The sequence below is a fragment of the Galeopterus variegatus genome, unplaced genomic scaffold (assembly GCF_000696425.1).
Source record: "Galeopterus variegatus unplaced genomic scaffold, G_variegatus-3.0.2 Scaffold164, whole genome shotgun sequence".
Classification (NCBI taxonomy): Eukaryota; Metazoa; Chordata; class Mammalia; order Dermoptera; family Cynocephalidae; genus Galeopterus; species Galeopterus variegatus.
Window position 1 is genome coordinate 689,147 of NW_007726275.1, and position 24,896 is coordinate 714,042.

Genomic DNA, 24,896 nt, shown 5'->3' on the forward strand with positions numbered 1-24,896 from the left:
GCCTTTTTTTTTTTTTTTTTTTTTTTAAAAAGATGACCGGTAAGGGGATCTTAACCCTTGACTTGGTGTTGTCAGCACCACGCTCAGCCAGTGAGCGAACCGGCCATCCCTATATGGGATCCGAACCCGGGGCCTTGGTGTTATCAGCACCGCACTCTCCCGAGTGAGCCACGGGCCGGCCCCTGACACCTGCCTTTTTGTCAATTCTTTCTCTCACCTGTTATCTGGTTTCTGGCCCTGCTGATCTTGACAAGGACAAGGTCAGCAACCTGGTCACCAGACCCCAGCAGCTGGTCTTATTTGAGCTGTCAGATCTCCTTGGTTCCTAGTTTTCTATTTCTAGGACCTCTGGTTCTCTCTCCATCCCGCATGGGTTTTCTACCTACCTCTTAAGGGTTTGTGTCGCTCATGCCTTCTTGGAGACCTCACTAAAGGTCATGGCTCTACTTGGTAAGTTTGAGTTATTAGGACAGGGACAGAGCTATAAGTCATTTGCTTAAGAGCTAGTGAGTGACAGCTATAGGATATAAAGCTTTATCAGCCTGATGCAGAGCTCAGCCTTATTCCAGGCTATTAAAGAAAAAAAGCTATTACCATGTTTCTGGAGTCATTAGCAAAGTGAAACACATCCACTGTGAACTGCAGGGTATTCGGCCTGGGTCTTGGGGCTTTGAATGCAGAAGAGGCATCAGAGAGACCGTCGACAAGACAGCTTGGGAGAGAATGAGTGGAAAGTGGTGTTAGAGGCAGAGTCAGGTGGCTACAGGGTCATCTTGTTAGGAAGCTTCCCTAGAAAGGGAGCCTAGCCCTCACCCGTGGAGGTCCACAATGGAGTGATAAGGGAAGGTGTTCTGGTCTGGCATTGGCGTGGCCACACAGTGGTCCACGAACAGCCGCAGTGACACGTGGCTGCCAGCATGGACTTCTGCCTGGAGGTGGGCTGTATCTCCCAGGTGGAAGGTAGGGGACATCTTCTCCTTGCTCCAGTTCTCTGGAGGACACAGCCAACAGTTAGGGACTGCCCAGAGCTTTTCCAACAGCCTCCCCCAGCCCTCCCTGCTCACCTTCCATCAGGCGCAGAGAGAAAGCCAGCTTCTCCTCCGAGAGCACTGTGGTACTGAAGGGCACCCAGGTGGGCAGAATGGCCCGGCTGCTCACATTGCCCTGCCTGGGAGAAGAACAGCAGCTGCATACACCCGCCCTAGGGCACACCCCACCTGCGCCCAAGGTAGTGGGGTATCTCATTTCTACCCCACTGGAGTCCTCAGGTGTGGCCTAGCCAGGCAGCTAAAAGGGTACCTGAATCTGTCCCTTGACCCTCCTGAACTATACCTGTCAGTGGCCCGGCCATCCCAGCCATGAGTACATTTGGGCTGCAGCATAAAGACAGATGCATGTGAAATTAGAAGTCTGGCTTCTAGACCAAGATCAGTTCCTTATCAACTTTAGCCCTGGAGGCTCCACTTTGGGGTCTGAGGCAGCAGGCCCTGCAGAGCACTCCTCAGGATTCTTGAGGGGTATCACAGTTAAGGAAGTCCTTCAGAAATGAATGCAGATAGGCCTCTGGTTCTCAAGAAGCCAGTGAGAGAACCTAAGCCTGTCCCAGAGACAGGAAAGTCCATGGAAGCGGGTCTGGATGTCTGCAGATGCCCACCCCGCTGACCCCATGGGGTCTGCTGGAAGAGGCTACTTCCCCAAGCCATGCATCTATTGATAATGGCTAGGTCAGCTGACATTCTCAGGTCAGTCCCAGGCAAAGCTACTGAGGTCAGACATTGCCATGGTCCCAGGCAGGTTTTTGTTAGACCCCCAAGCCCCTCCATTCTTAGCCCCTCACATGGGCCTCCTACACCCCCACTTCACTCTCTCAGCCATGCTGCGAGCTCCTGCCTGCAGGCCAGCCCTCCTGTCCATGACTCTGCTGAGGAGCCTGGGCCCCAGGGCTGTGCCAGCCCATCCTATACTGACCTGGGGTAGCGGCACTCAATGGGAACCTCAGCACGGTTCGTCCTCAGGATGAACAGGTTTCCCACAGGGCGGGGGTCGTGCAGCAGGAAGGTGCTGTATACCAGGGCATCGTCGGTCACCTAAAGGAGAGGTGTGGGGATAACTGCTCCAGCATCCCATGCCAGGGTGCAGGGAGGGCAGCCCATGGGGGTGGAAAGAACACAGGTGCTGCTGCTGGCATTGTCCAAACATCCCAGTGTCTTTGCCTCTGAAGTGCTGACACCAGCACAGGAGGTCTGCGTCAACTATGAGTCAGACACCAGGTGCTGCCATGAACAGAGGCATCAGGATACTCCTCATGCTGCCACCCTCCCTCTCCAAATACACACACATTCCTTTTCCAGGGCAGGCCTGGGGCCAAGAAAGCCGGTGGGAGGTGGTGCAGAAAACGCCAGGAATTTCAACTTATTGCACAGTAGTTACAGGCAGACGCTATGGGGCAATTTGCACCTTCCGATAAGGCTGCAGGAGGAGGAGCCTGTCTAGGAGATCACCTGGGCCCAAGGTAGCTGCCTGGCCCCCAGGTGGCCACCTGGCCCAGCCCTAACTGACTCAATCTTCAGGGCACAATCTTAGATTCCTATTTGCAAGTACCCCAGACAGCACCAGCGACATTATTTGTGAAGCCCCTTGTTCAAAAATTTAAGAATTTCAGGGCAGCAGAGCATTAAGCTAAGCCGGGTTTAAACCAACAGGGCCCTCTCTGCAGGACTGCACAAGTCACACACCTATGAGGCAGGCCCAAGCCCCAGGTGACTCTTATCAGACAAGACTGGGAAACACTGCACCGGAGAAAGGAGCAGCCCATCAGCCTTGGCTAGCATTGGGTCACCTGGGGCTCTGGAAAACACAGTGTCTGGCCCCCACACCCCTTCTGGTTTAGAATGGGGTGCAGCCAGGACATTAGGATTTTTAGAAGCTTTCCCTACTGGGTGATCCTAATGCATGAAGTCTGGGACTTACTAATAGAATAATTCAAATAACTCCTGTAGCTCCCTGGCCTCCCTCCCCAGGGAAACAAGGACCCTAAGTCCTCAAGGCGAGCCCCAGGGACCACACCTGAGACCAGTACTCCAGCTGGAGGGCTCCAGGGCCTAGACGTGCCCCACCCCAACCAAGCTACTGAGTCCAGGGTGAGGTGAGCAGAAGCTGGGTCCCCACGATGGAGGGGAGGACAGGCCTTTCATGGGGTGACAGACACTTGGTCCAGGGGACGGGGGACTGGGTAGGGAGCAAGCTATGTGCCCAGCCCAACCCTGCCAGAACACTTCTTTGTAGTCTGAGCATCTGTTTCTTCACTGATTTGGGGGAGGAGGTTTGGCCTGGATTACTGAGGTCTCTTCCTGCACCTGTCTCCTACTTGCAAATGTCCCCAGGGACCCAATTGAAGCATTTATGGTTTTCAATATAAAGGTTATTATGATGACCCCCCTCACCCACCATCCCTACTTCTAGTTGAAAGCTTCAAGCCATCAGACATGAGTGAAGGGGCAAAATTCTGGGTTTTCTTCTACAATTACTTCGGAGGAAAAAATTTCTAATGCCCCAGGCAAGTGCCTGAGCTACCCACAAGTTTGTCCTATCACACACAAACCCCCATGTTGGCGCCACTGCTCCTACATTCCCTAGGGAGAGGGGATTATAAATCCTCAGGAGGAGGCAGAGTGGGGTGCCTGGTCTGGCCCAAAGTGCACAGCCACCTCTCGACTCCACCCCAACTTCCTGATTTTGGCAACCAGAGGCAGGAGCTGCCCCTGGTCCCCAGCTTCAGGCCTCACAAGCTCCACCTCCCCACCCACAAGTGAGAAGTGTCTTCCAGCCCCACCTCCCACTGGCTCTGCAGCCACCCCCCTCGTCACCAGCCACCTCTCACATCCTCCCACCAAAACTAGGGGCCCAAAGCTTCACCTGCACACTGTTGCCGCACTCATGCAGCCCAACCCTGAACTTGACCACATCATCCGTGTCCATGGAGACCAGAGGCTCACAGCCTTCAGGACCCAGGCTGAGGTCAGCAGGCCTGATGAGCTTCCCGGTACCAAAAAGGTCTTTGCTGACAGTGACCACGAGCTGGGCCTCCAGACACTCCACAACCACGGGTTTTGCAGAGGGCATCACAGAGGGCATCGCAGAGGGCATCGCAGAGGGGAAGCCTTCACCCTGAGAGCGCCAGAGGGGCTGAGGGTAGCATAGCTTCATGCCTCCCCAGAGCAGAAAGCAGATGAAGAGCCCAGAGCTCAGCTCCATGCTAACTACAGAATAACTCCCGCAGAGCAGTGGGTAGCCACCACCCAGCCATCTTATACCCCTGGGAGGATGCAGCTCTCACCTGGGCTCGCACCTGTCTCCCTTCCCCAACCAACTCGGCCTTGCTTCGTAAAGTGGTCCCCCGTCCAGCAGCATCAGTAACACCTGGGAGCTTGTTAGAAATGCAAACTCTCAGCCCTCACCACAGACCATCTGAATCAGAATCTGGTTTTTACTTTGGAGGTCCCCAAGTGATTCGCATTCACGTTCACATTAAAGTTTGAAAAGCATGCGCTGGTGATCATGTCTCATCCCTTCCCTACTCCCATCCTACGTGTGCAATGCTCTGCTGGCCCTGCCCTTAGTAAGCTCACAGCCCAGCAGAGGAACTAAGAGCTGTCACAGGTCTGCAGGGGGACAGAGGAAAGGCCTTGATTGAAGGGTAAGGAAGATGAGATTAGAGACGGCAGGGAGCTCATTCCAAGTGCTAGAATAAGGAGGAGGTGTCAATTAGGAGACAAGAGGAACTTAATGGGCCTCTGCCCAACTTTGTGGGAGGCAGGAAGGGAGGTCAGTTCAAGCAGAGGCAGCTGTTTGAACAGAGGGCACTGGGGGGTCCTGGGGAAATGCCCAGGAGCTCAGATTACTGGGGATGAGAAGTGGCAGTTTAGGGGGCCTGGAAGGTGGGTAGGGCAGGATCCTGAAGGTGCCAGGCTGTTGATACATTAGACTTTGCCCTGTGGGTGAGAAAGGCCATGGAAGGACATCGAAGCAGAACTGATTTGGTCAGTTCTGACTGGGAAGAGGGCCTGGAGACAAAAGTCAGAGGTCTACTGTCCCAGTCCTGGCAGGAGATGGTCAAGGACTGACAGGCGCAGCATTTACTGATGGCCTGGGTAAAACCCCTTCAGGAGGGGAGGAAGAAGACAAAAATTAATAGTCTTTAATTCCTAGGTGCAGAAATGTTCATTCATTTGCAAACACTTGCTTCTAAAGTAATTGAACTGTGTATTTAAGTTGCTTAACACTCCTTTGGCGTTTTTGTTTTTAATACTCTAGTTTACCTGTGGGAAAGTAAATAAATGGAGGGAAGAGATTACTCCCGTAATTTCCCTTGACCAGATCAACAAGAGTGTGGGGCAGAGGAGGGAGCGGGACAACGGGGAGAGCCAGGTCCAGAGCTCAGGCTCCAAGCACCCCTGCATGGCCTACCCCTGGGGAAACCCTCCCTTCTGGGTCTCCTGCTTCCTGGACCCACAAGGAAGGAGCCAGCTGGGGCCTAAGGCCCCTGAGGGACAGCTAGCTGGAGAGTCTGTGTCCTAGGAATTGGGTCCATCTGGGAAAGGGGCTGCTCCATGCTTGTTACCCATAGCTGTGTTTGCTGATTGTTCTGGGAATAGAGCAGGCTGGCGATGGGAGACCAGGGCCTCTCTGAAGCCTTGTATCCATTCCCATCTCTCCCTGCCAACCTCCTTAGAGGGCTTCAGGAAAAAAAGATATGAGCAAATTGAGGAGGGGGGTGTGAGGGGTTCCGAGGAACCAGGCATGTACAGGTGGGGTGGAGATGGGGAGAGTCTATAGGCACATGGGATGGGTATGTTCCCCGTTTCTGGAAAGAGGACTAGAGAACCCTATCAGGGAGGTTAGCCAGCCCAGCCCAGATTCTAGGTCTTTTACATTTTTCTGAAAAGTGCTGCCCCCTAATGGCAAGAATGCACCAATGACACAGACATCAGCCCGGAGCATTTCCCTTAAAATTTCTTAGAGCCCAGATATTGGTTTCTACATACTATTCCCCTCTAAAAGCAGGACCCAGGGCTCCTTGGAGAAATGGCTGTTTCTAGGCTAGGTCAGGGGAGTACAAGGTAAACCTGGAACATCTTATTATGCCAAAAAGTGCTCAAAAAATGATGGGAAGGGGCCGGCCCGTGGCTCACTCGGGAGAGTGTGGTGCTGATAACACCAAGGCCCCGGGTTCGGATCCCATATAGGGATGGCCGGTTCGCTCACTGGCTGAGCGTGGTGCTGACAACACCAAGTCAAGGGGGAGCAGGAGTCCACATTAACAGAGAAATTAAAGCAGGTACCTCTTCGCATCTATTTAAGCAGGAAATGTTTTTAAAACTCAATTCATGTTGGCAAGCCTACACTGATACTGCTTCACTTATACACATGGATCACACTGCAAACGGTTTCCAATGTTTTGGAATACCATTTATGTATGCTATATATACACAGAATGATATAAATGTTCAAATTCCCTTATGGGAAGGCCGGCCCGTGGCTCACTTGGGAGAGTGTGGTGCTGATAACACCAAGGCCCCGGGTTTGGATCCTATATAGGGATGGCTGGTTGGCTCACTTGGGAGACGTGGTGCTGACAACACCAAGCCAAGGGTTAAGATCCCCTTACCGGTCATCTTTAAAAAAAAACAACAAAAAAAGATCAGGACATGACCAAAGAACATGGGAGCCAGTTTGAACAAGGGTCCCACTGGTTAAATTGGGGACAACTGTGCATCAAAATGAATGATGACAATATTAGACTGTATGTTGAATAAAGTAAGAATCCATGAGCATCCATGCTGATGATAAATACATACGTACATGCATAAAAACACATGGGGAAAAGGGAAACTTTTGACAGTAGAATGCCAGTTAATAATCATAGAAGGAGTGATGGATTCAGAAGATAACCATTTGCAATCATCAGGCAACAGTTATCAGAGCAGGTTAAAAACTAGTTGATGGAGGTCTGGATAGCAACAGGACATTTACATAGTCTCAAAGTATCTCCCTAAAGATTCCTCATTAATTACAAAGGAATAGTCATTACAGTTTTCCCCCTTTATCCACGGTTTCACTTTCTGTGATTTCAGTTACCCACGGTCAATTGTGGGAGGTCCAAAAACATTAAAACGTTTTCAGGGCAAAAGAGAGATCACATTTACATAACTTTTATTGCAGTTTATTGTTCCAACTGTTCTATTTTATTATTAGTTATTGTTCTTAATCTCTTACTGTACCTAATTTATAAATTAAACTTTATCATAGATGTGTATGTATAGGAAAAAACACAGTGTATGTAGGATTTGGTACTATCTGCAATTTCAGGCATCCATTGGGGGTCTTGGAATGTATTTCCCATGGATAAGGGGGGACTACTGTACGGTGGATAAATCTGGCAGACACCCCATTAGTCACATTGTCAAAGTTAACATAACAGTGGGATAAACTGACATCATGTGACTTGTGATGTGAGGCAGCAGGAAGGACCCCTAAATCATTTCTGTGGGATTCTTGCCAAAACTCCTAGCCTGAGTGTAATTGTGGGGCCACATTAGTCAAGTCCAAGGTAAAGGGATATTCTATAAACCATCTGGCCTCTAGTCTTCAAAAATGTCAGTGTAAAGAGAGAAAAGGAAGGCTGGAGGCTGCAGATCAAAGGAGAGAGAAGGGCATGACTAAATGCTTCATCCTGGATTGGCTCCTGGAACTGAGGAGGGAAGCTGCCAAAAAGGACAGCACAGGGACAACTGGTGAAATTTGAATATGGACTGTATATGAGATAATAGGATTATATCAATGTTTAATTTCCTAAATTTGTAAATTGTAAATTATGTAAGAAAATGCCCTTGTTTTCAGAAACTACATGCTATAGGGGTAAAGGGGCATGATGTCTATGGTTTAGGAAAAAGTGTAGAGATATACATACACACAAAAATATATAAAGAGATGCAGAGAGAGAATGTAATAAAATGTTTATATTTGCTGAATTTGGGTAAAAGGTAAACAGGAGTTCTTACTGTTATTTTCACAACTCTTCTGTCAGTTTGAAACTATTTCAGAATAAAAAGTAAAAAGAATCAAGCAACCCACAAAACCTCTAAAGGTCAGATTCAAGTGATGGAGAAAACAAAGGCGTCCATTGTAATTGCTTTTTAATTTTTATTTATTTATTTATTGCTGGTCGATATAGAGGTTGAACCCCAGACCTTGGTGTTATCAGCACCACAGACCCATTTTTAGAAGAAGGCTGTTAAGCAGGTTCTGAAAGCAATTGCTGAAATAAAATATGAGGTTCCTAGGCATAAAACCAGAAAAAGATGTGTAAGATCTTTGAGGAAAAATTAACAAAACTTGGGCCGGCCTGTGGCTCACTCGGGAGAGTGCGGTGCTGATAACACCAAGGCCACAGGTTCGGATCCCATATAGGGATGGCCGGTTAGCTCACTGGTTGAGCGTGGTGCTGACGACACCAAGTCAAGGGTTAAGATCTCCTTACCAGTCATCTTTTAAAAATAAATAAATAAATAAATAAATAAATAAATAAATTAAATAAAAGAGTGCTGCTAGGACAGAAAAAACCAGTAGAATAGGTGAGAGAGACCAAAAACAGCCACTTTCATATGTGGAAATATGATATGTGACAGAGGGGACAGATGGATTATTCAATAAAAGGAGCTGTGACAATTAGGGATAATAATTGGAAAAAATAATGGAAAAAATTGAATTTCTGCTTCCTACATAAAAATGAATTCTAGATAGATTAAAGACCTGAATGTGAAAGGACAAAACTTTAAAACTCTTAGAAGAAAATATAATCTCTAGGTCAGAGTGAGGTGGAAGGTATTTGCTAAGTAAAACACGCCCCCAAGAAAAAGCACCCATACACACAAAAAGTGACTTTTTAGAGCACTTTCATAAATAATGACAAAAGTAGCAATAAGAATAATTACTGTTTATCACTTACTCACAATATGCCAGGGACTAGATAAATCCCTTGATCTCTGCGACCGTTTAGGGAAGCATCACAGCCCCGTATTACAACCAAGGGAGCGAGTACGCAGAGATGCTGAGACTTGCTAGAGCTCACACAGCCAGTGTGGACCCGAATCGAGATTCAGCCCCAGATCTATCAAACCCCACTGTTCTTTTCCCTCTACAACTTACCATCCCTCTGACACCTTATGTTAAAAATTAACAACCGGGCCGGCCCGGTGGTGCACTGGATAAGTGCGCCGCTTGAGAAGCCCGGCAGCACTCCCGCCTGAGGGTTCGGATCCCACATACAGACCGGTTCCGCTCCCTGGCTAAGCGAGGCGCGGGAGCAACACCGAGGGTTGCAATCCCGTTGCCGGTCCCCGGTCCGGTACGGGGGCAACACTGAGGGTTGCGATCCGTTGCCGGACACGGAAAAACGCCTGAGGGTTCGGATCCCACATACAGACCGGTTCCGCTCCCTGGCTAAGCGAGGCGCGGGAGCAACACCGAGGGTTGCAATCCCGTTGCCGGTCCCCGGTCCGGTACGGGGGCAACACTGAGGGTTGCGATCCGTTGCCAGACACGGAAAAAGACAAAAAAAAAAAAAAAAATTAACAACCAATGTGTGTGTTGGGGGAGAAACATCCAGATAAATAACTCCGATACAAAGATGTGTGAGGGTTTACAGGCCCATCTTCCAAACTCATTCATATTAGATATTCAGTAGGTGCTTAAAAAATAGTACTTTCCTTTCTGCTTGTCAACCTGAGATGGAGAATAAGAAGAGCCACAACTTTGGGGGCAGCCGGAATGTGCCAGACACATGTGTGTGCACACTGATGGTTGTACCGCAGTTTCATTAATTCTACGCCCAGACTTTAGCCGGAGGGACCACTGTGGGCTGAGATTTGGCACGTTTTTTGCACAGTGGGTGAGGTGACAAGCAAGTCAGGTGTATGAAAGGAAAGGGTCTTTGGAGTATGTGGGAAACTTTTCACTATTTCATCATTAAATGTTAAATGGTCTACATGAGTAAAATTTACAGGCCATTTCACCTCATGTGTGACCTTGACAGCAGCTAAGGAAAATGGATATTTTGAACAATATTTTGGCTTTTTATTACAGGGTGTTTCAAATCACCTTAACAAATAAAGAAGGGTCTCAGGTAAAAATCAAATCCACTCCCTCCCACCACCAATCTTGGTAACCATTCCAGACTCTTCTTTTCTATATATGTATAATAATTTTAAAATGCACTTAATGCAATGTGGAATCCTAGATTGATCCCAGAACAGAAAAAGGACCATAGTGAGAAAACTTGTAGTATCCAAATGAAGTCTGGAGTTTGGTTAGTATTAATGTTTCTCAGTTTTGACAAATGTATCATGGTTGTATAAGATTAGAGGTTGTACAAGCTTAGAGAAGAGTTGGTGAAGAGTACATAGGAATTTTCTGTACTATTTTTGCAACTTTTCTATAAATCTAAGATTATTCCCGGGCTGGCTGGTTAGCTCACCTGATGCTGATAACACCAAGGTCAAGTGTTCAGATCCCTGAACCAGCCAGCCATCAAAAACAAAACTGAACACAGATAAAATTATTCCAAAAGAAAATGTTAATTTAAAAAAAATACATTTTAAAACAGGGGTTGGTGGGGAGAGGCAGCTGGGGAAAGGTTGGTAGACTAGTACTGTTGAAGTGAGCAGGACTGGAGCCATGTTGGAACCTAAAACTGCCATAAGCTTTAGGAAAAAAAATAAAGTTTTTTTTCTTGGGAGCATTTCTCTGAGTTTCCTCTTTTCCCATGGTTATTTGATATTTTGAACGTTGGTTACAGGGCAAGATGACATTGTAACATAAATGTAAAGTTGTTTTTTAGTCAGCCTGGAGCTGCAAACTTGCCATGAGACACGTACTATCCAGACCCTGAGAAACTGAGGAAGACATCTATAAAGCTCTGCTGCTTCCACCCTGAAACTCATCAAATTCCTGCAGGACCCGAAGATAATATTAAGGATGGGAACAAAAACTGGATAGAGCCCTAGTGAAACCTCACTCCTGGCTCCTTGCACAGAGCCCCACAGCTCACGCCCCACTCCCTCCTGCTTTTCATTTCCCATATTCCATTCCCTCAACCCCTCTTTAAAAACCCCTCAGTAAAATTGAGCTTTGAGATGGCTTTAGTTTGGCTATTCTCCTTCAGGTTTACCAGAGAGGTAGGTTAGCCTAACATCTCTCATCAGGTCACCGGTGTTCCTGAATTAAAGCTGACTTTCTATTCCAGAAACAATTTGACTTTAAGTTGTTTATGTTTGGAGCAGGTGGTTGGACTTGGGTTAGGTAACAAGATTTTGGTAAGCCTCGGCCAGGAGCTGAATGCCCTGGGGTAACAGATTTTGACAAATCAAGCCAGGGTTTTTGTATGGGGCAGGCAGCCAGACTTGGGCCTGGTAACAGTACAAAGTTACAGAGTTACAGATAGGAAGATGAAGTTCTTGGTGCCCTAGGGTGACAATAGCTAAGAATGTTGTATTTTATATTTGAAGATAGCCAGAAAAGAGGACCTTGAATGTTATAATCACAAAGAAATTATACATGCTTAGGTGATAGATACGCTAACTATTCTGAGTAGATCATTAAACAATATATGCATGTATTGAAACAACAAACTGTACCCTACAAACATGTACGATGAAAAAAAATAAAAATAGGGCCGAGCCCGTGGCGCACTCGGGAGAGTGCGGCGCTGGGAGTGCAGCAGCGCTCCTGCAGCGGGTTCAGATCCTATACAGGGATGACCGGTGCGCTCACAGCGCTCACTGGCTGAGCACGGTGTGGCCGGTCTCAAAAAGGACAAAAAATAAATAAATAAATAAATAAAATAAAAATAAAAACGGGGATCATATTCTGCACTGTTATGCAACTTGCTTTTTCAAATAATGATGAGGGGAAATCTTTCATGCTGTAAATCGCTTCACTCTTTCTAACGCTGAGTAGAAGACCATTATACGAATGTACCACAGTTTATCTTCTTCTGAACCAGTATTTTCTTGCCGAACATGTAGATGGCTGCAATTTTTTCACTACTACTGTCTAGAACTTCTTCATTACATATACCTTTGCATGTCTGCGTAAATATTTCTGTAGGATCAATTCTTAGACGTGGATTTGTGGGTTGAGAGGTATGTACATTTAAAATTTTCATAGGTATTGCCATTGAACCCATTTTTGTTCCAGCAACTTTTTGTGGACTTGTCTGTCTCCCCCACACCTGGCCTCAGTCCACACTAACCCAGCAAGGGCAGACTATTACTCATATTATAATCCTTACCTGGCAGGCTATTCCGAGAATTAAATGAGATAATATGTGGGAAATGCCAGACACATGAGAATACTAAGTAAATGTTAGTTTTTATTCTTTTTTCACTTCAAGCCCTTATTCCTCTCAAAGCATAATTAGTCTTACCAGAGACATAATTTTGAGATACAATTTCTTATACCCATTATCTGTTTTCCCAGTTTCCTACATCATTTTTAGAACCCTGATTTTTATTAACTCTATTTACTATAAAAGAAATATATGCAAACAAAACTATGGTACATCCATACAGTGGGATACTACTCAGCCATAAAAAGGAACGAATTGTTGATATTCTCAAGATCATTATTGACACACTCAAAATAATTATGCTGAGTGAAAGAAGCCAGATGAAAAAAGAGTACATAGTATCTGATGTCATTTATATAAAATTCTAGAAAATACAAATTAATCTATAGTAACAGTAGATAAGTGGCTGCTAGAGATGGAGGGGAGGGTTACAGAGGGGCAGGAGGAAAGCTTTAGGTGTGTTGAAAGCATTCATTATCTTGACTGTGGTGATGATTTCATGGGTATATACATATGTCAAAACTTATTAAATTGTACACTTTATGTGCATTTTATTGTATGTCAATTTTACCTCAATAGAGCTGCTTAAATGAATAAAATAATAAATTAACATATGCACATGGTATAATGTTTAAATTGTAAAAAGAGTATAAAATTATAAATCTCCCCTGAGGCAGAGCATTTAGTATTCCAAGATATTCCATGTGTCCCCATATATTTCCCAGGCTCCCTTGCAGGATGCCAAGACCACGCGGCTCATTTGGGCCAGTGAGCCATGAGCAGAAGTGAGCTGTGTTACTTTGGAAATGAAGGCAGTCCAAACCCAATCATCTTCCTCTACCCCCTGATTCTAAAACCTTCGAGGCCACATGTAGAAATGCTACATTTGTCAAGGTAGAATGAGCCTAAGTCCCTGAACTACTGGAAGGAAGAGAATGCTTATGGACCAGTATTGAACTTGTGAGCCAAAAAATCAACCTTTGTTGTATTAAGCCCCTCTGAGATTTGGAGATTTGTCTCAGGTAGCAGATAGTATTAATTTTCCTAATACACCTTCCCACCCAGACACTATCCTGTCATTTGCTTCTGACCCTAGAGTCCTTGTTTTTAACAGCTGCAGAATATCACAGTGCTTGGAAGAACCATATTTCTTAACTGTGCCCATGCAGATAAACGTCCACATTCTTTGCAAATGTTGCTCTTGTACAACATTATCATTCCCACTTCTCAAGACAAGGTTGCAGGAAATGGTTAAATACCTGTATTAGTTTCCTAGGCCGCCGTGGTAAAGCACCATAAACTGCTGTGGCTTAAACACCAGAAATTTATTGTCTCACGGTTCTAGAGACTAAAAGCCCAAAATCAAGGTGTCAGCAGGGCATGCCTCCTCTGAAGCCTGTAGGGAAGAACTTTTTTTTGCCTCTTCTAGATTCTGGGCTTGCCAGCAGTCCTTGGTGTTCCTTGGCTTGTGGATACATCACTCCAATCTCTGCCTCCATGGTCAGATGGCTTTTTTCTCTTTGTGTGCCTCTTCTTCTCTTATAATGACACCAATCATTATTGGATTAAGGGCCCACCTCAGCCCACCAGTATGACCTCAGCTTAACTAATTACATCTGCAATGACTCAAATAAAGGTCACATTCTGAGGTATCGGGAGTGAGGACTTCAGCAAATTTCAGGGGGACACAATCCAACCTCTAAAAGTGGTTTGACTTTGTATGTAAGGACACTATAGCTCTGAGAAGGTAAACACAAGTTGAACACCTAACATGGCTTAGAATAGAGCAGGTGCACAGTAAACCTTTGGGTCTCACGGAGTCACAGCACAAGCTCCTGACAGAGCCAGTGTTCATGGTCAGACCTGCCTGGGGCCAAGGCCCAGGCTGATTCCACCACGCCACACTTCCCAGCCCTGAGAGGAGCTCCCGGTCTCTCTGTCTCTAGAGAAACAAAGCCAGAGAATGCAGTTCGCTCTCAGAGGGCCTTGGTGGAGATGGGTCTGCACCAGGTGCATTTGAGGCAGAGAAGAAGGGGAGCCTTCTCAGGGGAGACGGCCACAGCTGAGGTCTGCAGGAGAGGCAGAAGTAGGTCTCATAGACCTGCTGGGTGACCCCTCCATGCAGGGGGACAAGAGAGACAGGCATGGAGGAAACTGTGAGTGGGTGGTTTCGTGTAACTGCAACATAAAGTAGAAACGGGCCAGAGACAAGGCCCAGTGGGCCAAGTCAGGGAGGAACAGATGGCACAGGGCCTAAAATGCTAGGCCAGACAGTTTGAATTTTATCCTGAGGGTAGTTAGTGGGGAGTGCTGAAGGACGGAGCAGAATCACTCTTCAGCAATGACAGAATGGTGCAATAAGCCTGACTATAGAAGGGGACCTTTGGCAACGTAACTCAAGGCTGGGAAGGTTAAAAGGATTAACCCTTTTAGCACAAAGGGTTAATCTTCTACTGGGAAGGATACGGTTGACTTTTTGCTCTTCTCTCCCAATACTTGCCCCTCTCTCTTCAGGCCTCAGGATCTGAAGCCTCCAATAACCACACCCCAACCGTAAACTGCACACAAGAACAGGCAGGACACAGGGCCAGAGTACAAAGCAGTAAAGAGATGAAAGGGCTGTGATGCAGTGGGGTGGGGAGGGCTCAAGGAAGAGGACGTCGAGCACATTCTCTGCCATCCATGACTATGGCCGTGTGGTCACTGTGTGCCTTTCTCAGGGGTCAATTTGCACAGACTATACTGCTTGAGCCAGAAGCAAGGGGCTATTTTAAAACTTTACAGGAGACTGTGTGTGTGTGTTTGACTGACTAGTGGTTAAACCACCTGTTCACCTTCTACAGTCACGGTGTGGTACTTGGGTACAGGCACATCAGACTTTTTGAACAGGACCGTGGGGGTAGAGCATGACGGGGACTGCTTGTTTGTAGAGAGTGGTCAGGAAAAAACATTGTGAGGAGGTGTCATGTGAGCAGAGACCTCAATAAGAAGAGGGAGTGAATCATGCAAATATCTGGGGGAAGAGAGCTGCAGGCCAAAGAATCCACAAGTGCAAAGGCCTTGGGGCAGGAGTAAGCTTTGTATGTTTCAAGGAAGGTCAAGGAGGCCAGTGTGGCTGAAGCAGAATGAATGAGAGAGGGAGTGGTAGGAGGTGAGCTCAGAGAGGTAGCCAGGGGCCAATTCATGAAGGGCCTTGTGGGCTTTTCAATTTTTCATTCTAATGGGAAGCCACTGGAGGATGAGAGACAGAGAGCAACAGGATGTGATTTACCTTTCAAAAGGATGCCCTGATAACACCAAGGTCAAGGGTTTGGATCCCAGTACAGGCCAGCTGCCAAAAAGGAAAAAAAAAAAAAGATGTCCTGGTCACTGTACAGAGAACACATTTAAAGGATCATGCATGGAAACAAGGAGACCAATTAGGAGGCTACTACAACAGTCCAGGTAAGATGTGATGGTGTGTATTAGAGCAGGGTTTCTTAACCTCAGCACTGTGGACAGTTTAGGCTGGATAATTGTTGTGGGAGCTGGTCATGTGCATTGTAGGATGTTTAGCAGCATCTACCCACTAGATGCCGGTAGCATTGCCCCCTCCCCAGATGTGACAACCAAAAATGTTTCCAGATGTTGCCAAATGTCCCCTGGGAGGAAAAATCACCCCACTGAGAAATGTTAGAGTGACATTATGGAAGAGATAAGAAGAGGTTGGCTCTGGGTATATTTTGAAGGTGGGTCTGAGATTTGTCGATGGAATGGAGGCTGATAGTGAGATGCAAGAAAAAGAGGAATCGACAATGACTTCAATGGATAAACAAAATGTGGTCTATACATGCAATGGAGTATTATTCAGCCTTAAAAAGGAAGGAAATTCTGATACATGCTACAAAATGGATGAAGCTTGAGGGCATCATGCTAAGTGAAATTGTTGGAAAACTCAAGATTAAATTATTTTGTGTTTATGCAGCGCCTCTGTGGCTAACTGTGATTATCTACCAGGGTCCCCAGAAGTCAGCCCAGTTAATAATCAGCTGCCTGGGCCGGCCCGTGGCTCACTCGGGAGAGTGCGGTGCTGATAACACCAAGGCCACGGGTTCGGATCCCATATAGGGATGGCCGGTTTGCTCACTGGGTGAGCATGGTGCTGACAACACCAAGTCAAGGGTTAAGATCCCCTTACCGGTCATCTTTAAAAAATAAAAATAAAAATAAAAATAATCAGCTGCCTGCTCAAGTCACGTGAATTCGGAGAAACCAAAACTTAAAAAGCCCGCCTAACCTGCCTATAAAAAGCCTTGTAAGATTCAGGGCAGGGTCCCAGGATTTCAGAATATGAGTTCGCCTGGGTCCCACTAGCATAATAAACTTTCTGACTCTCCAACCCCCTGAGAGTCTGGAGCTTCCTTGCGAGTCTGTTCTATAACAAAGTAAGCCAGTCACAAAAAGACAAAGACTATATGATTCTAATTATATGAGGTACCCAGGGTAGTCAAATTGACAGAGACAGAAAGTAGAATGGTGGTTGTCAGGGGTTGGGGGAGGTAAAATGGAGAGTTGTTTAACGGATATGGATTAAGGGCCAGTGAGCAAGATGCTACAGTCTGAATGTTTGTGTCCCCCTAAATGTTGAATCCTAATCACCGATGTGGTGGTATTAGGAGGTGATTAGGTCATGAGGGTGGAGCCCTCATGAATGGGATTAGTGTCCTTACAAAAGAGACCAAGGTAGATCATTTGCCCTTCCACCATGTGAGGACACAGCAAGAAGGTGCAGTCTATGAACCAGAAAGCAGATCCTCACCAGAAACTGAATCTGCTGGTGCTTTGATCTTGGACTTCCCAGCCTCCAGAATTGTGAGAAATAAATTTCTGTTATTTAAAACCAAAATACCCCATTTATTAATTTTGTTATAGCAGCCCAAATGGACTAAGACACAAGATGAAAGAGTTCTGGAGGTTGGTTGCACAATGTGAAAATACTTAACACTGCTAAACTGTACATTTAAAAATGGTTAAGATAGTGAAGTTCATATTGTGCATATTTTACCATGATTTAAAGAAAAAAAATTGCAGTAAAAAAAAAAAAATGGAATGCTGTTTCCTGGCTAGTAGGTCTGCCCAATTCTCAGAAAGCAGCAGCTGCTGCCAGAAAGTTCTTCTGAGCCACTGGTTGCCCAATATAGGAGCTCTTCTCCTCCAGATGTTTCTACTTTAGCAGCCCTTAGGCCTGCTACTTCTGAAAAAAGTGCTGGACAAGCACAATGGCCCCTGGTTCTGTCACACAAAACTTTCCTTCAACCCAAGTGCTTCCTGGAGCATGTTTACTATAGTTGTGTATGAACATGAAAGCAAGTGAAAGAGAAGGAAAGTGACTCGAAGGGGTAATATTTCTTTTCTTCTATCCTCTGAATTTCACTTTTTCGTGTTCTATGGAAATTGCATTTCACGATGTGACTTTCATTTCACAACAGCAGATCTCAGTGGGTTCCCCCTTCACCATCTTGCTTTGCTGAGACACCGTGAGGGAACAGTGGTACAGGCTCTCTTGTTGGATGTAACAACACAGATTTCTGGAGAATAGGGAAATATTCTCCAAGCTGTTGGAAGTGCCTGGTGTGGCACAAGGAGGTTTTTTCGTGACTGATTTAAATGGAATCATCAGCCCACTTTAGTGTTACTGACCTCCCAGGGGCCAAAGTGCTGAAGAGGCTCACAGTTTGAGGAAGGCCTTCCAGAATGTGAAAGCCTAGTGGGAATCTACTGACACACCAGGTTTTCCCACTACCCTGCCGATCGTGGCTGCTTCCAAAGGATCTTTGAGGAGGTGAATCAGTGAACCAACCCCTGGGCACCTGCAGCTTCTCGTACCAGGAAAAACCACTTGTCAGATTCTTTTTTCACACGTCTAGGTAATGATTTCGAGAAGTGCTAAAAATTTTTCCTTTCATTTTTAAACATTAGTCTGTTTTGTTCTTGTAAATAAACTGAGACTTTTTTAAGAAAAAGTTTTATTTTGAAATAATTACAGAATCATGGGAAATTGCAAAATAAAATGTACAGGGAGGTCCTAGGTACCCTTCACCCAGTTTTCCTCAATGGGCACATCTTACATAATCACAGCACAATGTCAAAATCAGAACTTGATATTGACACAATGTGTGTATGTAGTTCTGTTATTTTATTGTGTGCAATCAAGATACAGAACTATTTTATCATTACAAAGATCTCCCTTGTGCTATCTCTTTACAGTCACACCCATCCCCTCCCCTTCACAATCTCTGAACCCTGGACATGTCACTAATCTGTTTTCCGTGCCTATAATTTAGTCATTTCAAAGACGTTATATAAATGGAATCATGCAATATGTAAAATATTGAGATTAGCTTGGTTTTACTCAGCATAAATGCCCTGAGATCCATCCAAGTTGTGGTATATGTTTGTTCCTTTTTATTACTGGAAGTATTCTTTGGTATGGCTATATGCACAATGGCTCGTTTAACCATTTACCTATTATAGGACATTTTGATTGTTTTCAGTTTTGGGCTATTACAAATAAAGCTGCTATGGACATTCACGTACAGGTTCTTGTGTAGATGTAAGTTTTCATTTCTCTCGGATAAATGCCCAGGAGGACAACTGCTGGGTTACAGTGTATGTTTAGTTTTTTAAGAAACTGAAAAACTATTTTCCAGAGTGGCTGGACCATATTACAGTGGCTGGACCTATCAGCATGCATGAGGGATCCAGCTTCTCCAAATCCTCATTAGTATATGTTATTGCCACTTTTTTTTTAGTCATTCTGACAGGTGTGTTCACTGTGGTCTTAATTTCTATTCCCCTAATGGTTAGTAATGTCGAACATCTTTTCATGTGCTCACTTGCCATCCATATACCCCTTTGGTGAAATGTCTCTTCATGTCTTGCTCCTTGACTAATGGGATCGTTCGTCTTTTTAATGTTGAGTTTTGAGTTTTGAGAATTCTTTATATATTCTAGATAGGAATTTATTTATTCAGATCCCCTTACTGGCCAGCCACCAAAAAACACAAAACAAAACAAAACAAAACAAAAAGGAATGTATCTATTCACATATGTGGTATATCCATACAGTGGAATATTACTGAACTGTGAAAAGGAATAGAGTACTGATACACACTACAACATGGATGAACCTTGAAAACATGCTAAGTGAGAGGAAATGGACCCAAAAGGCCACATGTTGTAGGATTCCATTGATCTGAAACATCCAGAACAGAAAAATCCATAGAGATAGAGAGTAGATTGGTGGTTACCAGGGGTTGGGGTGAGGGGAGAATGGGGAGTGACTGCTAATGGGTTCAGGTTTCTTTTGGGGGAGATGAAAATATTCTGGAATTAGATCATGGTGATAGTTGTGCAACTCTGTAAGTATAATAAAACCCAATGAATTGTACCTCTTGAGCTTGTCCAGAGTTTCCTAGAGATTGAGTATGGATGGACAAGGCAGCCCAGGACTGAGACTAGGGCTTCTTCCACCTACCAGTGATGCTTTGCAATAGGCAAATATCTGGATTCTGGCCAAGGAGACTTGAGGGGATGTCTCTTGGGGGTTTCCTGGGAAAGGCTTCCTAGCTTTTAAAAAGGGACACAAGACGGGGATGTTCCCCCTTTTCTGGCTCTGAACAGTGCCATCTACATGAGATTCTCAGAAGTGAGGCCACCAGCTCGAGTCATGAGAGGAGCCAGCTAAGAGGAAGAGCCAACTTTCTGATGATGGATGGTGGCAGAGTGGACCATGGGAAGGACCCAGTCCCTGATAATATCATCATTTCTCTGCATCGGCCAACCCGGAAAGGGCCATACGTCTGGACTTCTTGTTTAGTGTGATAAAAATTCCCGTTTCTGAGCTACTATGATTTGTGTTTTCTGTTACTGGTAGCCAAAGCATCACTACTGATAGAATATTGAATGTAGCTGAGATATCAAGTGATACAAAGATGATGGCAGAAACTGTATTTGTTGCCTAGTATGTGCTCTCCCTTCTTGCACAATAATAGAATTTGTAGCTGGACTGTGGTTATTACAGTAAGTTCTAGACATAAGTCTGAGCAAAAGGATGTCGTACTCCAAAGGAAGGAGTATGTCTTCTGTTTCTCCCTTCTTTTCATTTTCATTGGCTGTTAAGGACTAAATGTTTGTGTTTCCCCAAAATTCATATGTTGAAACCCTAACCCCCAAGATGACTATATTTGGCAATAAGGCCCTTAGAAGATATTTAAGATTAAATGAAGTCATAAGGATGGTGCCCTGATCCGATAGGATTCGCGTCCTTGTAAGAGGACACACCAGAGAGTTGGCTTGCACTCCAGCTCTTCCTTTCTCTCCCTTGCCGTGTGGGGACACAGTAAGAAGGCAGCCATCTGCAAGCCAGGAAGAGGGTCCTCACCAGGAACTGAACCTGCCAGAATCTTGAACTTGGATTTTCCAGTCTCCAGAACCAAGAGAAAATGAAGTCCTGCTGTTTCAGCCATACGGTCTGTAGCATTTTGTTATGGCAGCCGCAGCAGACTAATACATTGGCTGAAATAAAAGCAGGATGGTCGAGTTGGCTGGCTAGCTCACTTGGTTAGAGTGAGGTGCTGACAACACCAAGGTCAAGGGTTGGATCCCCGTAGCAGCCAGCCACCAAAAGAGCATGATGATGGAGGCTGGAGCAGCCACCTTGGGCCATGAGAAGGAAGCCCTCTGCTGAGGATGGCTGAGCAATGGGAGAGAAGGAATCCAGGTCCTTAATGACCATGAGCTGTCCTGCCAGTTATAGACCTCCTACCAGCAGTTGTGGGTGAGAGAGAAAAATGCACTTGGATACAGTTTAAGCCTCTGTTATTTTCTGGTGGGTTATACTATGGTTCAGCAAATATTCGCTTCCTCTCCTCCTCCCATGTGGAGGATAGTGAGCTGTCCTCACGGATAGATTGCAGGCTTGGCCATGTATGTTAGTCCCTTCCTGTTGCTTATAACAAAACACTTGGGACTGGGTAATCTGTGAGAAAACAAAACTTATTGCTTACAGTTTTGGAGGCTGGGAAGTCCGTAATCCAGGGAACACATCTGGTAGGGTCTTCCTTGCCAGTAAAGTAGGGGTCTCACATGGCAGAATGGTGGAGCGGAGAGCGAGAGACTCTCATGTGCTCTCCTTTTAGAGCCCTCAGAACCACGCTCATGACCACTATTAATCCATTCATTATAGCATGGTCCTCAGAATCAAATCACCTCTTCAAGGCCCCACCTTTCAATTACCATAATAGGATAGGATTTCCCACCCTCTTAACAGTCACAGTGGGGATCAAGCTTCTAATACATAAAACTTGGGGGACACAATTCTATCCATATCACCATGTGACTTGCTTTAGACAGTGAAACATGAGCGGATTGGATGTATTCATGCCCAAACAGAGGCTTTCAATGAGCTTGCATGGTTTGGCTTGGTCTTTGAGGTTTTTCTGCCTTTCACTATGGGAGCAGTGTGCCCCAGGTAACTGCTGGTTCTTTAGCCTGAGCAGATCTGAACCTGACCCACAGCCTGAAATAGATCCAACAGAGACAACATGCAGAGCCACTGGAGAAAAATGAGTGTCTGCGTGGTGAACCGTTGCAATTTGGGGGTTGTTATCACAGCAAAAGCTGATAAATACAGATGGGTTCTGTTATAATATTGGAGGCACAGGCATGAAAAATGTCCCTTGAATCCCACGACACGGAATCACTGGTGGCCTTAGCGAGAGTTGCCTCAGTGATGTGGTGAGGACCAAAGGCAGACTGGCGTCAGCTGAGGAATCAATGAGTGGTAAGAAAGTGGAGAAGTGTGTGCAGACAGCTCTTTGGAGAAGTTTGGCTATGATGGGAAGGAGAGGGGGGGACACTAGCTAAAGACGGAGGTGGAGTCTAGGGGCAAAACAGAGATGCCCTGCTCAGATCGCCCTACCAGAAGAAACTTGCTAAAGAGCTGTGAGAAGTGCAGTCAGCTGACGGCCTCCACTGGTAGCACAGGGGGTCTCCTGCAGCTTCTGAGCCAAGGCCATGTTCTTTCCGGGCAACCCTCTACCAGCATCTAAGCAAGTGATTCAGAGCCACCATCACTGAGGGTGGGGAAGGATGGAACCTCACCTTGACCAAGGTCTGCAGGATGTGAGGCAAGAACAGGCTGGAGGGGGCCAAGCTTGAGGTGGGGTTGCTGAGGCAGGCGTCATGAGGCCCGTGGAGAACTCTGGGGTCGGCTGAGACTTGCGGTCCATGGAGGTCAGAATCAGGGTCCTTCTCCCTCATTCCAGAGCTGGGGTGGCAGGGGAGGGAGGGGGGCATAGCACTGGGTGGGATACGAGGGCCTGGCCACTTCTACCCAGAGGATCGATCCAACCAACACAGGTTGAGAGGGGGTTTTTTGTTTGCTTTTAATGAGAGAGAACAGAGCATGCTTAGAAGCCTGACACAAAGAATCCAGCTGGGAGAGAGCAGCCAAAAGGGGCAGAGAGATGTGCAGGTGGAGAGAAGGAGATGAGTCTGGACTTTGGGGAGGGGTTTCTCAGGCCAGGAGAGGAGGGAGGAGGAAAGAGATGGGTGCAGGCACCCGCGGGGGTGTAAGTTTGGGAGTGGGGTGATAGCGACCTCGTGTTAGAATTTTCTTTTTCCTGGAAGTAAGAAAAATAAGTCCTGCAGGGCCCATGGGCTGTATGGCCCGTTTCCCTCTCTCTGCCTCAGTCTTCCCACCTGCACCATAAAGAGATTGGACTAGACCACTGGTCCCCAAACTTGCTTGATCCTTGGGAGCTTTCCAAAAATACACTTTTGGTGGACTCTACCCGTGAGCTCCTGCTGTGGGATAGGAGTGGTGGAGACAGTGTAAGACCGGCCCAAAAGCACGAATCTTAACTTGATGGGAAGGCTCATCTCACAAAGACCAGGAGGCACAGAGATCGATGCACAAGCAAGAGGTTTTTATTTCCGGCATGCTGGAGGTTGCCCCGTTTTCAGAACAGGAGCGCCCCGAATTCACAATGCAAGCAGCTTTTATACAGTTTTTTGAACGGATATTGTGATAGGATCAACTGTTGGTTATCTGTGGCGCTTTTAGATTTACAGGTGGGCTTCAGCTGGCGCCTTTTGGGTTTACAGGTGGGTTTTAGCAGGCTGGCACCCCTTTAGCGCATTTCTCAATTGTTTACCTTCCCCGGGGCCTTGCTTTGAACCAGCTATTTCCTGGAACCGGTGGGGGGCTATTAATGTTTAGTGCGCTTGGGCCTGGCCTTTGTCACGGCCCCTGATAAGCTGCATTGCTTATGCATTGTTTAGTGTGCTCGGGCCTGACCCTTGTTCTGGCCCCTAAAAAAACTGCTTTGCTTATTATGCATTATTACAAGACTGCGTACATTAAGGTTATTTATTTTCCTACAATTCTACTATTTATATACTATGCCCCCCCCTCTTACATTACAATTTATTTCCAACAACAGGAATCTGTATGTCTTTTGAAATCACTCCCTGGTGCCGGCCTGTGGCTCACTCGGGAGAGTACGGTGCTAATAACACCTAAGGCCACGGGTTCAGATCCTATATAGGGATGGCTGGTTCACTCACTGGGTGAGCATAGTGCTGACATCACCAAGTCAAGGGTTAAGATCCCCTTACCAGTCATCTTTTAAAAAAATAAAATAAAATAAAATAAAATCACTCCCTGGGGCCAGCCCGTGGCTCACTCAGGAGAGTGCAGTGTTGATAACACCAAGGCCACGGGTTCAGATACCATATAGGGATGGCCGGTTAGCTCACTGGGTGAGCGTGGTGCTGACAACACCAAGTCAAGGGTTAAGATCCCCTTATCGGTCATCTTTTTTAAAAAAAATAAATAAATAAAAATAAAATAAAATCACTCCCTGGGGTTGAGGGCGATGCACAGCCAGGTTTGGGAACTGCCCTGTGAGGGCTCTAAGGGCCCCTCCAGCTCTGAGTTTGTGGTTCCAGCAGGAAGGTGCAGATCCCAGCAGAGTACTTTATCACAGCTACAAACTGCCTGTGTCACATGTCACTTCCTGCCGCCTATAACTACAAAAGCCCAAAGGCACCAGTACTCAAGAAGAACCAAACAGTGATGCAAAGTCAGCTGTACTCTGAGTGAGGCTGTGAGGGCCTGCCCACGTGGGAAGCCCACCCACATGCTGAGGCTCCTGCCACTGTGTCTCCAAACACCCCGCCCCCTGCTGAGAGATAGGTCAAGACATAGCCAAGGGACTCCCCAGGTTGGATCAGGGATGTCTGGAAGATCAGGGATGCTTGACTGCCCCACAAAAGGGGTGGAGACCTATCCAGGCCTTTCTGAAACCTGAGCCCTGGAGTGGGGGGAAGGAGGAGGAGGGGCTGCCTGGCCTGAGAGTCCCTGGCCCACCCCCATGGCTCCTCCTCTGCCTGGGTGCCCTTCTGTGGGGCTGCTCCAGACGCTGCTGGCCACTTCCACTCTCCC

At 46.4% G+C, this 24,896-nt stretch overlaps 1 protein-coding gene across 1 annotated transcript in view; it reads right to left on the reverse strand.

The window, feature by feature from the left end:
• Positions 1-4,254, reverse strand: part of ZP3 (zona pellucida glycoprotein 3 (sperm receptor)) — an 11,199-nt gene extending 6,945 nt beyond the window's left edge. The window contains exons 1-5 of the mRNA XM_008594555.1: positions 3,916-4,254; positions 1,969-2,087; positions 1,065-1,168; positions 814-991; positions 595-712 (exon numbers count right to left, since the gene is read on the reverse strand). Coding sequence (XP_008592777.1) covers positions 595-712; positions 814-991; positions 1,065-1,168; positions 1,969-2,087; positions 3,916-4,254 — 858 coding nt within the window. The remainder of the gene's footprint in view (positions 1-594; positions 713-813; positions 992-1,064; positions 1,169-1,968; positions 2,088-3,915) is intronic.
• Positions 4,255-24,896: the final 20,642 nt, after the last annotated feature.